The 15,988-nt window shown below is 31.8% G+C and overlaps 1 protein-coding gene across 1 annotated transcript in view; it reads right to left on the bottom strand.

Annotated features, from left to right (window-relative positions):
- CCDC171 (coiled-coil domain containing 171) overlaps nucleotides 1-15,988 on the bottom strand; it is a 399,166-nt gene that overhangs the window by 112,192 nt on the left and 270,986 nt on the right. Inside the window, exons 22-23 of the mRNA XM_030920340.1 lie at nucleotides 11,787-11,932; nucleotides 9,679-9,733 (exon numbers count right to left, since the gene is read on the bottom strand). Coding sequence (XP_030776200.1) covers nucleotides 9,679-9,733; nucleotides 11,787-11,932 — 201 coding nt within the window. The remainder of the gene's footprint in view (nucleotides 1-9,678; nucleotides 9,734-11,786; nucleotides 11,933-15,988) is intronic.

The following is a 15,988-nucleotide window of genomic DNA, read 5'->3' as shown; positions in this document are numbered from 1 at the left end:
TTCAAGACACCCTGGGCAACATAGTGAGATGCTATCTCTACAAAAAAATGAATAATTTAAAAATTAGCAGGATTTGGTGGCATATGCCTGTAGTCCCAGCTACTTGGAGACTGAGGTAGGAGGATCTCTTGAGCCCAGGGGTTTGAGGCTGCAGTGAGCTATGAGTATGCCACTGTACCACTCCAGCCTAGGCAACAAAGCAAGATACTGTCTCAAAAAAAACACCAAGTAAATAAAAAAGAAAGAAAGAAAGACACAAAGATAGGGATGGGTGGCGGGGGGGGGGGGGGGGGGGAGGAGGGAAAATCTTGAACTATTTAGTAAGGAGATTGATTCAGTAATCAAAAATCTTCTGACAAAGAAAAGCCCAGGACCAGGTGGCTTTACTGATTAATTCTATAAAATAATTAAATAATTAACGTTAATGATTTTCAAACTCCTCCAAAAAACTTGAAAAGGAGGAAAAACTTCCAAATATATTTTATGAGACCAGCATTTTCCTGATACCAAAGCCAGACAAAGACATCACAAGAAAAAAAACTACAGGCCAATATCCCTGATGAATATAGATCCAAAACTCCTCACCAAAATATTAGCAACTGAATTCAAAAGCACAATTAAAGGATTAGGCGCCATTACAAAGTGGGATTTATCCCTGGGATGTAAGAATGGTTCAACATCAAAAATCAATTGTGATACACAACATTAACAGAATGAAGGACAAAATTCACACCATCATCTCAATAGATGCATACAAAGCATCTGATAAAATTGATAAAAATTCAATAGCCTTTCATGATAAAAACTCTCAACAAACTAGGAGTAGAAGAAAAGCACCCTGAACACACCAAAGGCCATATATGTAGAGTCCACAGCTAATATCACACTCAATGATTAAAACTTAAAGCTTTTCCTCTAAAATCATGAACAAGGTAAGGAGGTCTGCTTTTACCACTTGTATTCAACGTATCATTGAATGTCCTAGGAAGCATGATTTGGCAAGAAAAATATGCCACTAAAAGCACAAGAAACAAAAATGAAAACAGACAAGTGAAACTACATCAAATGAAAAAGCTTCTGCATAGCAAAAAATAATAATAATAATCAACATAATGAAAAGGCAACCTATAGGATAAGAGAAAATACTTGCAAACCGTATAAGGGGTTTAATTTCTAAAATATAAGAGTTAATTTCTTATAGCAAAAAGCAAAAAGAAACTAATAACCTGATTTTACAATGGGCTAAGAACTTGAATAGACATTTATCCAAAGAAGACATACAAATGGTCAACAGGTATATAAAAACATCCTCAATGTCACTATCATCAAGGAAATAAAAATCAAAACCACAGTGAGGTATCACCTCATACCTATTAGGAGGACTATTATAAAAAAATTTTTTTAAAAGACAAGTGTTGGCAAAGATGTGGAGAAACTGGAACCCATGTACACAACAGCAAAGGAATGTAAAGTGGTGCAGACGCTATGGAAAAAAAGTATGGAGATTCCACAAAAAGTTAAAATTAGAAGTACCACATATGATTCAGCAACCACTTATGGGGATATTTATCTAAAAGAATTGCAATAAGAATCTCTAAGAAATATATACAATCCCAAGTTCACTTCAGTACTATTTATAATAGCCAAGATCTAGAAACAACCTAAATGTCTATTGAGAGATAAATGAATACATAAAATATAGTATATATAGTCAATAAATATTACTCAGCTTTTAAAAGGAAGGAAATAATCAGCCTTTTAGAAGAAGGAAATCCTATGATATACAACAAAATGGATGAACCTTGAGGACATTATGCTAAGTGAAACAAACCATTCACAGAACAAATACTACATAATTCCACTTATATGACGTATCTAAAATAGTCAAACTCATGGAAAAGGAGAGTACAACGGTGGTTACCAGGGGCTGGGGTCGGGGAGGGCAAAGTGGGGAGTTGTTAATGAATAGGTATAAAGCTTCAGTTATGCAAGATGGGTAAGTTCTGAAAGTCTGCTTTATAACATTGTACCTGTGGTTAACAATATTGTATTGCACAGTAAATATCCATTAAAAGGCTAGATCTTAGATAAGTGTTCTTACCACAATAAAATTAAAATTTTTTCTAATGAAGGAGAAACTAAGACATTCCAAGATAAACAAAAGCTAAGGGAATTCGCCACTAGATGTGCCCAATAAGAAATGCTAAAGGGAGTCCTGAAATGAAAGGATACTAGACAGTAACTCAAATTCACATGAAAAAATAAGGAACGCCAGCAAAGGTAACCACGTGGGGAAATATAAAAGTCAGTATTAATGTATGTTTGGTTTGTAACTCCTCTTTTTCTTCTATAGATTTAAAAGAAAACTATATAAAACAATCATTATAAACTATGTTGATGGGCACACAATATATAAGGATGTAATTTGTAACAATATGAAGAGAAAGGATGAAGCTACATAAGAGCAAAATTTTTAAACATAATTGGTACTACGTTGGCATTAATTCAAACAAGATTGTTTTGAATTAAGATGTTAATTGTAATCACTAAGGGTAACACTAAGAAAACAACTAAACATGTATAGTAAAATAAAAGAGAAGGGAATAAAGAAAATGGTATACTACCAAAGATCTATCCAATGCAGACAAGAAGGACTAGTAGAGGAACTGAGGAACAAAACAGATATAATACATGTAAATAAAATGGCAGAAGTCCTTCCTTATCACGATTATGTTAAATGTAAATTGATTTAAATATCCAATTGAAAGTCAGGAGTTAGCAAAATGAATGTTTTTCAAAACGTGATTCATTTGACACTGTCTATAACAGATTGATCTTAGATACAAAGACACAAATAGGTTAAAAGTGAAAAGACAGAAAAAGCCCACGCAAACAGTAACCAAGCGAGCTGGAGTGCCTACACTAATATCAGACAAAAGACTTTAAGATCAAAATTATTGCAAGAAATAAAGACATCATATAATGATAAAAGAGTCAATCCATCAAGAAGATACAACAATTTCCACATAATCTCAAAATATATGAAGCAAAACTGACCAAACTGAAGAGGAAAGAGTTCAACAATAACATTTGGAGACTTTGACATCACACTTTCACTAATGAATAGGACACCCAGACAAAAAACAATCAAGGATTTAGAAGACTTGAACACCATAAACCAACTACACATAACAGACATATAGAGAACACTCTACCTAACAAAAGAATACATATTCTTTTAAAATGCACATTTAACATTCAGCAAGACAGACCATATTCTGGACCATATAACAAACTTTAACAAACTTAAAAAGAATAGAAATCAAACAAAGTATTTAAACCATATAAAATTAAATCATAATTCAATAGCAAAAAAAAGGTGTGGAAAATTTCCAAGTATTCAGAAATTAATCAGCTCACTCTTAAATAATAAGTCAATGAAGAAATCATAGAAATTAGCAAATACTTTGAAATAGATGAATATAAAAAAATAATAAAACAAAACTTCTGAGATGCAGTGTAAGCTGCATCAGACAGAAATCTATAGCTGTAAATGTCTACGTTAAAAAAGAAGAAAGATCTCAAATCAATAACCTAACCTGCCAGCTTGGAGCAGTTAAGAGAGAGACAGAGAGCACAAACTAAACCCAAAGTAAACAGAAGGAAGAAATAATAATGTTTTAGAGTAGAGATAATACAAAATAGAGAACAGAAAAACCATGGAACAAATCAAGGAAACCAAAAGTTGAACCCTTAAAAAGACAAATAATATTGACAAACTTTACCTAGACTAACCAAGGGAAAAGTTACTAAATTACTAAAATCAGAAATAAAAATGGGGACATTACTACTAACCTTACAGAAATAAAAACAATAATAAGATAATGAGCAATTGAATATCAAGTCAGATAACTTAGATAAAACAAACAAATTTCTAGAAACACACAAACTACCAAAACTGACTGAAAAAGAAATAGAAAATCTGAGTAGATCTATAACAAGAAAAGAATGAATCAGTATCAAAAAACTTCCAGATAAGAAAAGTTCAGGCCCAGAAAGTTTCACTGAATTCTGCCAAATGTTTAAAGAATTAACACCAATCTCTCAAATTCTTGAAAGAAAATGAAGAGAAGGGAGCATTTCCTAACCTATTCTGAGGTATTACTTTGTCCTAAAGCCTGACAAAGATATCACAAAAGAAAACTACAGACCAATATGTCCTATGAATTTAGATGCAATAACCCTTAAAAAAAAAAAAAAAAAAAAAAACCTAGCAAACCAAACCTAGCAGCATATTCAAAAGATCATACACCATAACCAAGTGAGATTTATCCCAGGAACACAATGATGTTCAACATACATAAATCATGTTAGGTAGTACAAAACATCAGTAGGATGAAGGAGGGGAGGCACAACATGATCATCTCAACTGATGCAGAAAAAGAAAAGCATTTGACAAAACTCAATGCCTTTTCATGATTAAAAAACACTCAAAAAACTAGGAACGGAAGAGCACTTTCTCAAACTGATAAAGAGGATCTATGAAAAAACCCACAGCTAATATCATGCTCAATGGTGTAAGACCAAAAACTTTCCCCTTAAGATTAAGAAGAAAACAAAGGTGTCTGCTCTCGACATGTCTATTCAACACCATACTGGATGTTCCAGCCAGATAATTAGATAAGAAAAAGAAACTAAAGGCATCCAAATTAGAAAGAACTAAGTAAAACTACATTCATAGATAACATAATCTTACATGTAGAAAATCCTACAGAAGCTATACATGCACACAAAAACTACTAGAGTTAATAAATTCAGCAGTTTTTTAGGAGACAAGATGAACACATAAAAGATAAACATACAAAAATCAGTAGTACTTCTGCACACCAGCAATTAAGAATAAAAAATTAGACTTAAGAAAACAGTTCCATTTAAAAGAGCATTGCAAATTATAAAATAAAGAATAAACTTAACCAAGAAGATGCATAACTTGTACACTGAAAACCACAAAACACTGTTGAGAGAAATTAAGGAAGATCTAAACAAGTAGAAAGGCATTCTCTGTTCATGAATTGCAACACTTAATATTGTTAAGATGACAATACTCCCCAAATTGATTTATAAATTCACCACAGCAGCTTTCAAAATTCCATTGCCTTCTTTTGCAGAAATGGACAAGCTGATCCCAAAATTCACATGGAATTTTATGAGAGAACTTGAATAGTCAGAACAATCTTGAGACTTCAAAATCTCACATTTCTCAATTTCAAAACTTAATAGAAAACACAGTCATCAAAACTCGTGGTACTGATATGACGAGAGACATACAATTCAATGGAATAGAATTGAGAGTCCAGAAATAAACCTACACATCTATAGTCAACTGATTTTCAAGAGGAATATGAATGATTCAACATGATCATTCAATGGGAAAAGAACAGTCTTTTCAACAAATAGTGCTGGAATAATTGGACTGCCATATAAAAGAATGAAGTTGGGTCTTTACATGATAGACTATATAAAATCTATTTTATATGGACTAAAGACCTAAATGTAAGAGCTAAAACTATACAATTCTTAGAATAAAACACAGGGGAAAGCTTCATGACTTTGCATTTGGACATGGATCCTTAGATATGAGGCCAAACACACAAGCAGCAGCAAGAAAAAAACAATTAGATTTCATCAAATTGTAAAACTTCTGTTCACCAAAGGACACTATCTAAATATAAGGTAAAAAGATAACCTACATGATGGGAGACAATGTTTTCAAATCATATATATAACAAGATTCTAGTATCCAGAATATGCAAAGAACTCTTAAAACTCAGCAACAAAAAGACAATCAACCCGATTTAAAAATGGGCAAAGGATGTGAGGAGACATTTCTCCAAAGAAGACAAATAATCAATAACCACATGAAAACATGTTCAACATTGTTAGTCATTAGGAAAATGCAAATGAAAACCACAGTGAGATACTATATACTAGCCACTAGGATGGCCATTAACAAAAATTGAAACTAACAAGTGTGAGCAAGGATGTGGAAAAATTAGAATGCTTATCCATAATGGTACAGATTTAAAATGGTGCAGTCACTGTGGAAAACAGTTTTGTGGTTCCTCAAAAAGTTATCAAAGTTTTGTTATATGATCCAGCAGTTCCACTCCTAAAAAATGTAAAAATTTTTTACACAAAAAATTTTTGTGTAAAAATTTTTTACACAAAAAATTTTTGTGTAAAAATTTTTTACACAAAATTTCACAACAGCATTCACTATTCATAATAACCAAGAAGTGGAAACAATCCAGTGTCCATCAGCTGATGAATGCCTAAACAAAATGTGGTATAACTATACAATGGCATATTATTCAGCCATAAAAGGGAATGATGTATCAATAAATGCCACAACATGAATGACCTTTGAATAAACTATGCTAAATGAAAGAAGCCAGACATCTAAAACCACATATTATATTATTCCATTTACATGAAATGACCCGAACAGGAAAATGCATAGAGACAGAAGGCAGGTCAGTGTTTGCCGGGATGTAGGGGAAAGGGATGTAAGAAATAATTGCTTCTTGGGTACTGGGTTTCTTTTGAAGTGATGTAAATGTTCCAGAATTAGCTGTGATGGGTGCACATACTGAAAGCCACTGAACTGTGCACTTTAAAATGGTTAAGCTGGTGAGTTTTTTTCAAAACAAGTTCAACAGTTTTCGATTTTCCAAAAAAATAAAAAGCAGCCAAAACTTCAACTCAAGAGAGAAGGGTGTGTTTTTAAAAATGCAACTCATGAAAAGTTATGATGATTTTGTTTCTTCTTGTTCTTATGTTTCTTATCTCCAATATCTTGAAATTGGCCCCCCCAAAACAGTGTATTATAAAATTAAGTTTTGACCTACATTAAAAATGGGCATAAAAATATATATCTAAATGAAATTAATATAAAACTTACATTTCTTTGAAAAAAAAAAACTATGTTTTTTAACTGAAATGACTGACCTTCCTTATTACATAGTTACCAGTCCCAAATGGAATGTTGAAAATAATATCTAATCAACTGTTCCGTGTAATACAGTTGTAGTATTTGAAAAGTTGAATGAAATGTGTTGCTTAAAAGCTAACAAGTATAAACAAAATGTAATTGTTTTTCCTAAAAACAAATATGTTCAGGTTAAGTTCCTTAACATCCAAGAAAAGAAATAATGTCTGCAGGAAAACAAGTTCTTTCTTCTATTTGGTTAGTGTCAGAAGTTACTATTAAAATTCAACTCAGTGGGTAAGACTTAGTTTTACTCTAGAATGAATGGTACCAACCTTGAAAACACATATGTTTAAAACAGTAAGAAATATAAATAGTCATACTATTTTACTATGCACAGTAAACTTTGCTAAAGAGTTTGGATGTATCCATATCGATTTTTACCATCCTGTGAGCCTGGACCCTCCTTCCATACTACTCTTTGTTTCATCAAAGACAGCAAAATGCCAATGGAAAGTCCAAGGCAGCCAGAAAAATAAACCTATTGAACTCTGGCATGAAGACAGGTAAGCGTGCATCTTCCTGAGACCTTCAGAGGACTCTCTGGGCCACCTCCTTATCACTCATTCATTCTCACTCATACCTCACAGAAAAGAGAATTATCTCCAATTACCTCTCCTAAGTTTTCACTTCAAGCTTGAAAAGTAATTGATAATTTTAAAACCACTATATTAATAGAATTTTCTAAAGACATAAATCAGGCCGGGCATGGTGGCTCACGCCTGTAATCCCAGCACTTTGGGAGGCCAAGGTGGGCGGATCACAGGGTCAGGAGATCGAGACCATCCTGGCTAACACGGTGAAACCCCGTCTCTACTAATAAAATATAAAAAATTAGCTGGGCGTGGTGGCGGACGCCTGTAGTCCCAGCTACTCGGGAGGCTGAGGCAGGAGAATGGCGTAAACCCGTGAGGTGGAGCTTGCAGTGAGCCGAGATCGCGCCACTGCACTCCAGCCTGGGCAACACAGAAAAACTCTCCGTCTCAAAAAAAAAAAAAAAAAAAAAAAAAAAAAAAGACATAAATCAAAATAATTAACTACTAAATCTAAAGACAGAAAAAGCCATAAAGCAAAAGTAAATCTACAATGGCTATAGACCAGCTTTACAGACAGCTTTCTTTCCGTATGACACAAAAATCAAAAGATGAACTACAACTGAAGAACTGTATGATTCTAATCATTGTGTTCCAATCAGTCTTTATCATATTTAAATGATATATTTTGCCATTTCCATAAGAAAAGAAGAAAGTACAACATTTACATTTCATATTGGTGATGGTTTTTCCCTGATGTCAAAGTTCATTCCCCAAGTTAGCTGCTGTCTAACTTTTTTTTTCTCCAACTGGGATGATGAAAAACCAACTGGATTTCAAAGTTAACATTAACTATATAAAAGGGTGTGCCATGTATATGACGTAACTGACTTTTCTATCCTCCAAGTTCAAAAAAACATACCAAAGATGTCTCTTTCATTGCAAATCTAAATTTCAAATTTGTGGCACATATAAATTTAATGTGACTATATTTAAACTATACTGACTAACTAAACTTTTTTAAATGGGAAGGGGGAGAAATCATAGTTTCAAAGAGGCTTAGGAAATAGCACTCAGATTATTTTTCTTTTCCAAAATACTTTTGTTAACATGAAATAATGCTGGTCACTTTCAAAAATAGAAAAGAATACAGGGGCCCGTTGTTTTTAAAATGTTAAAATGCATTAACTATTAGTTTGCTAATTTTTATTTAATATGTCCTTCAAAAAGTTAGTTTTAGGGTATTTTAAGTGACGTATAAAATGATATTATATAAAAAATTGATTTACAAGGTTATTCTAAATATGATTCATTCATAAACTCCATGTATCTTTAAAGTACTTAATGTTTGCATTTCCAATAATTTGCCTATCAGACAGTAGCAGAAACACATAAATAATGTTTCTCTGCTTTTGAATGATGAAATAATGAACACATCTTTCAATGCAGAGTGGAGTGCTAACAAAACACATGGTCAGTAAATATATTATGTTTTTACAAATATCGTAATACTTTTATTATGCTGCTCATCACTGCAAATTAACACTCAGAGTTTATCATACAGGAGTAATCAAATCTGAAAACAATAGAATATATTAAATAATTAAATTTCTACTTTAAGAATATATTCTTACAAGTAAGAAAGAAAATTTCAATTTGAATAACATTACTACCTAGTTTACATATATGAGTATTACTAAATAAAATACATGTTTCTCTCCATACATATATATATATAGGACTGTTGGTTTAAGAGTGGTAAGAGGTTAGACAATGTGGTCAAACATTTTATCATTATGAGACATATAAGAATCTTAATGACCTCTGCTTTGTTCAGCAAAGACCGCAAATAATTCCAAGTACAATTACACCAGTTTGGGGAAACCACTATTTTCATAGTCTTATTAAATATATAAAGTGAATTCTGAAAAAAGCATGCAATATAGCACTATGTAATGGAAATTTCCAGTCACCTGCATAGCATCTTTTTGTTAATTTATTAAGTTACAAAATGAATTAAAGTACTTTGTGGCTAATAAAAATAATGACCAGGTGTCATGATACAAATTGAACAATATTAAAGAAAAATTACAGTACCTTGTGAAGCGTATTTTCTACTGCTCTCATGTGATTTGCAACACATTCTTTGTCTCTAGAAAAAATAAAAGAAAGATTAAGTGTTAGTAAAACTCAAACCTTACTACAACTGTTACACATTTTAGTATAAGTCACTAGTATTAAAAAATAAGGGTCTGATCTCATTGTTCTCCTTTTTTTTTCTAATTTATTTTACCTTTTTAAATTTTGATTTTTAATTCATTGTTCTCCTTTTTAATGTACAAAAACTAACCATATTCACTGATACATTTCCACATTTAACACATATCTTAAATTTTGTTGCCTGTCCTAAATCGGGGTAGGGGAGAGTAAAAAGGTAAAAAAGTGAAAAAGAAAGAAAAAAATTACAATTACATTATTGATCATTTAAAATATGCTGTAAATGGTAAAACTTCATTCCTCTATTTCTAATGAAAAAGACTTTAAAAATCTTAGTGATGGGGATATATAATAAATGACCATACTATGCAAAATAGTATTTTCCTTTCTACACAGTCTTTTTATGCTATAATAATTACACAGAAAACTCCTCCGTGACTTGTCTAGGAATATGCAAAGTTACTAGTTTCTCCTATCAGCCTAGTATACTGAATTTAGCCTTCATAATGAAATAAAAAGTTTGAATGAAAATACTGAAGATAAAAATCTAATTGTAAATTGAAATTGAAAACTGTAAATAATGTATTAGTTCTCCAGATTTCAAATTAGCTTTCTTTAGTTTTATAAAAACATGTGCCGATGGTCACAGATCATAGACATGTCAAAATACTGAATTAGCAGCACTGTTTTGAAAATACAATTTGAATCCAGAGGTTTTATAAGCCTATTTTCATTCATCTCAGAATTTTCTCAGTGCTATAAGACTCACTGGAAATTACCTGGGCTAAGCCTCTCATTTGACATGATGAAACTGGGAGTGAACAATAACAACAAAAACTGATTCAGTCAAACTTATATTTTAAAAAATGACAAAAACATACACCTTATATGGCGGTGCAACATTATATAGCTTTACTATTTCCCAAAAAACTATCAGTGGTTATTCAAATACGTCAATATTTTGGCCTTGTGTCAATTCATGTTTTCATTATGTTTGAGCAATGTCACAAACCCAGTGGCAAAGCTTATGAATATCTGAAGATTGCGGATTCCTTGTTCAGTGATTTATACACATTCTGTAGTTTACAGACTATATTCATATTTGATGATATTTTATGCTTAAGAGTTTCTCTCAAAAAATATTTAATAAACATATTTTTGCAAGTAAAGAAATTCAGAATTCTAAACTTAGAAAACACTGAGTTTATCAAAATTAGATGTTTCTTTATTCCTTGAAAATAGACTTTCTTTAAGCCATGCTGTTGCACAAAGAACTGTCTTAAAGTATTCCATGAAATTTGATATGAGGAACAAATAAAAATGCCCAAGAGAACTGTTCAATGTGAACTTCATAATGTATGTCAACTTGATTACCTGGTTTCAAAAAAAAAAAGGAAAGACATTTTCATCACATTTACATAGTGGTCTACTCTGAAAACTGTATATTTTTCTACTTAAAATATTAGAATATACAGCTATAAAAATTAAATGAGTCTTCATGATCAATGTTTTATTGTGTTTTTTAAATGCTATGATACATATGCTGATTGTATGCTAACATTTCTTTATGGAAATATTACTTGCAATATTAGTATATAATAATATATGTAGAGCAAACTTTCAGAGACAGTGAGGCAGAAGAGAATAGGAATGTATAACAGAAGATACTATGAAAAACTTATATATAGAGTCTTACATTTCATATTAATAAAACATAGTTTCTAACATGTAACACTACAACGGAGCCCAAAATAAGCATAATTAGAGGTTTTATAGAAGCTTATACTTTTCTGAGGTTTCTCAATAAAATATACATTTAGTATGTTAAGAGTTTTTCTTTTTTGAGGATATATCAGAGAATTTCAAAGAAAGACAGCTGTACTTTTGTTTTCTAACACTGTATTATCCAGGGCTAAAACCCGGAGCATGAAAGTAAGAATTGATCTTTTGTCTGTTTTAAGTGATCTCCCCAAGGTCCAAATGCTCACTTGGCTGCCATGCGGAGGGCACTCTCTGCATCATGGATGTTCTCCTCTAGTCGACGCTTGTCCTGCTCCAGCTGGGTAAGATGTCTATTGAGCTGACGCAGAGATTGATCTTTTCTTCTCAGCTCCATCTTTGCCTCGGAGAGACTCTGCAAGCAGACAGAAAACAGAGTTACTTGTCAGCCCTGATAATTAACTTCAATTTATGCCATAGGCTATTAAACAAAGAAGAATACAGACTGACTGAGAAGTAGACTTGGGTCATTACACATCAAAGTTTAACAAATTTTCTACAAAAATTTTATATACTTACTAATTAGAAATGATAGAACTGATAAGATTTTGGAAAATGTTTGGTTACAAAATACAGTTCCATTTTATTTTTTAAAATACTGCAAGGCAAATAAATTGTATTCTTACTAAAAATAATCTGATTATAAAAATCTCAAGTTGTACTTTCTTTTAATGATGAAAAAATAAAGTTTTCAGGGTAGAAAGCACACGAAATTTAGAGTCAATTTTATTCTAAATAGAACTAGAGTTAAGAACTATTGTATGCCCAAACTATGCATGTGATTGAGAAAATGATAGACCAGGATATCTATAAGAAAATGGTAAACCCAAGATGAAACAGTACCACCACTGTCTTTATAAATACATAGTTAGGTGGCTATAGACATTTCAGCAAACAAACAAATTGGACTCCAAAATAAAATTCACTTGCTTCCCAGTAAATAACTCTTACATCAAGGATCGCAACACAAATAGCATCAACATGTTTTAACTAATAAAGTTATAAATAATACTTGCATTCAGAATTATTTGTGTTCTATAAATATTTTCTTAGTCACAGAAGTACAAAATCTGTTGATTTATATTTGCTATCTACTTTAATTTGAAATATTTACTTAGTGCCAAAATTTCAAGATGCAATTGCGCAACTTTATATTGCAGGCTTAAAATCAGAAGCTCACAACTGAGAGAAGTCTTTTTTAGACCTCACTTAAAAGTCTAGGATGCAAAATAGTACAGGGATCAGAGGATCACTTAGCACTAAAAATCTTCTTACTCCTTTGCCTAAAAAATTTCTAGAGTAAGCTTATCAAACAGTTTTTTATTAAATTTGTTGGATGGTGAGCTAAATAATTGACTGCGTACACATAATTTTTTCTTCTTGCTCAGTTTAGCCACACATTAACATCCACACTGTGCTTCAAAAACCTAGTAAAGAATAAACAAAAATGTTATAATTTCATGTGTAGAACTCTTCTAACAGTATTCTTTCAGTGCATTCACAATGGGTAGTATTTAAAAAATGAATAATATAAAAACTTAAGCTGCGTACATGCTAAACCAATCAATTCCCTCTAACTGCTGGTGAATTGAAAACCAACATCAGTCAAACCAGGTATTTTAAAACATTAAAAGTTTTAAAATTCACTTTTCAAATAGTCAAGTTACTGTCAAACAAATATAAATCAAAAAATTAAACAAACTATGACTGCTTATGAGACATTGTATTTCATTTTAAATCTTCACTATCAACAGATCTTTACACACGTTGCACCACAGAAATAGTCACTGATTCAAACCAACTTTAAAAACATGGCAAAGAATAAATTTCTAAAACCACACTAAACCTACTAATTTTGCGCCAATGCTAAGATAAATGCACTAAAGCATCATGAACTTTCTTTATTTAAAAAAGTAAAATCCTTTTGAGTTCCTTTTAAAGTCAGCATTTCTGACATCTTTCAAACAACAAAAAAACAATTTTTCAAATATGAAGATCAAACTAATTGTCCACCACCAGTTATGGATAAAGCTTGAATTCTTCCAACAAAAACAATACACTTGTGCCAATCCATTCAAATTCTTCTGCTCAGTAACTCTTATGACTAGAGGTGCATATTTGTGAGGGGACTATCCAGCATTCAGTATATTATCTCTAACCTTATCCAGATTGAAGCTTGCTGATCCAATCTGAGGGAGTCCATGACTTTGAAACCCACACTTGACTTTTCAACCATCCTATCATAGCCTTTCAAAGAAGATATAACTCATAACATTAGAATTTCTACTACATAGCTAAATCTTCTCATTTCCATTCCTTCATTTTCATGTCTCAGGGGCAAACGACAGGAGTCATCAAACTCTTCTAACGCTTACACTATTTCAAGGGCATAGAAAAGAAACAAAAAGTGGTCTAAAGAAAGCGATATAATTCACACTTCCTTGAGTATGAAAACAAAAAGATAATATAGTTTTTTGGAAAAAGAGATCATAACTTACAGAATTCTCATTTGAAAAGAGGAGAATGACATCATGAAATACATCAGTGGGCCCTAAGATTGATGGGGATGGGTGTAAAACACCAAGACATAAACCACGATTCAAGAATATGTCTTTTCCCTAATACCTAATCTTTTTTAAATAACAAAAACAGAATATTTAAAAATCCTAACACTGAGCTTTAAAGAAAAATACATTTGTGTACATATATATGTACATATCACATATATATTTACAAATATATATCCATATATCACATATAATTTTAAATTCAGCTTTTCTTTTCTCCTGTTCAGATTGATCTAATTAAAACCCATGATAAACTTTATGGACTCTAATATTTCCAACTGAATGACTGAAACCAAGAGGGTGCGCCTCTAGGCAGCAAGGCAACAATGATAAGCAGCAGGTTAGCCACTAATTTCTCAACCAGGGTAGATTGTGAAAGTGTGATGTTCTGATATCCAAGAAACTGTTCAGGAGAGAATAGGATAAATCAAGTTTAATAACTCTGCTCCTAATTGTTCCCCCAATGCTCAACTCTAATTACTTGGAGAACTCTCCCGACTGTCACCTGATATTAAGTTGTTGGAGGCTGAGCCTGGAACAGCGAGATAATCAATAAACATTTAGTGGGGAGAAGAATGAAGATCCTGTTAAGCAGTGGGAACCTGCAGCACCCAAAGCCCTTCTGCTCATGAGAAAACCTATGGGACAGCCATAGTGATTGCAAAGCAATAATCCAAAGCACTGTTTTTAGGCCTTGAGGCCTTTAAGCAACAGTACATTTGAGGAAAAAAGGTTAACACGGTCACCCTAATTACAGCCCACTTTCACATACTTCATATATAAGTGAAGACAAGCCAATTAGGTAGAAAGGAAGATAAGGGAAGTTTTATTTGTATACTAATTAAACCCCTGATGAAATTAAAGGAAAAACATACAGCTCTGTAATTGTGTCTGAGAAAGGTCACTTCAGGTTCAGTTATCAGAACAGCACAGCCTTGAGATATTTCACTTAATCCACAATACAGCCCTCATTTTGTACTCAGGTCTTAATATTTACCAAGAAGAAAAATTCAAAGCTTGATATGAATTTATCTTTAAACAGTGTTGTGAACAATTTTAGCTGTTAGAAAGTTAAGGCTAGATATGATAACAAGAGTCTTTTAAAGAGCAGAAAAAAATATTCTACCTACACAAGAACCAATGTCACAATATTATTTATCAAAGATTTCCAGTTTTCATTTTAAATCCAAAATGTTTTAAAGTGAATTTTTACAATAGTATTCCAAAATGACTGTATTTCAAAAGCTATTCTATAATATCTTTATTGCATTTCTTTTTAGATAATAATGTCATTGCTTACCTTCATTTTCTCTGTTAAGGAAAAAAAACAATGCTTTCATTTAACTACTCCTATAAGAAAATACTAACATTTTATTGTTTCCTGAAATGATCATGAAAAGCTATTTACTATTAATAAAAGCTGGCAAGAAAGGTACGGATACAAAGGAAGTAGTCAAGTATAGGAAAAGCTTAGGAATAGAATACATGGTAGATGTGAAAATTAAATGACCCACACATTTTTTAAATGTATTTTTTCTTATCCATAGTTTCTGAAGTTTCTATAATAAGCATGTGTTACTACTGAATAACAGCAAAAATTATTTTAAGTCATACATAATTTTATATTTCTAAAGCTTCAAATGTTTATTAAGGTAATAATTTTTAATTAATTATAAAATAAATTGAAATTCTATTACTTCACACCTATGAAAACATTTTGTGCAATGAAAATTTTTTTAAATAAGAGCTCTATTGAGATATAATCCACATACTAAACAATTCACTCTTTTAAAGTGTACAATTCAGCATGTATTCATAGAGTTGTATAACTATCACCAATGGAG

This window comes from Rhinopithecus roxellana, chromosome 16, assembly GCF_007565055.1.
Source record: "Rhinopithecus roxellana isolate Shanxi Qingling chromosome 16, ASM756505v1, whole genome shotgun sequence".
NCBI lineage: Eukaryota > Metazoa > Chordata > Mammalia > Primates > Cercopithecidae > Rhinopithecus > Rhinopithecus roxellana.
Note: the sequence above shows the minus strand (reverse complement) of the source record. Positions and strands in the feature narration are given on the sequence as shown.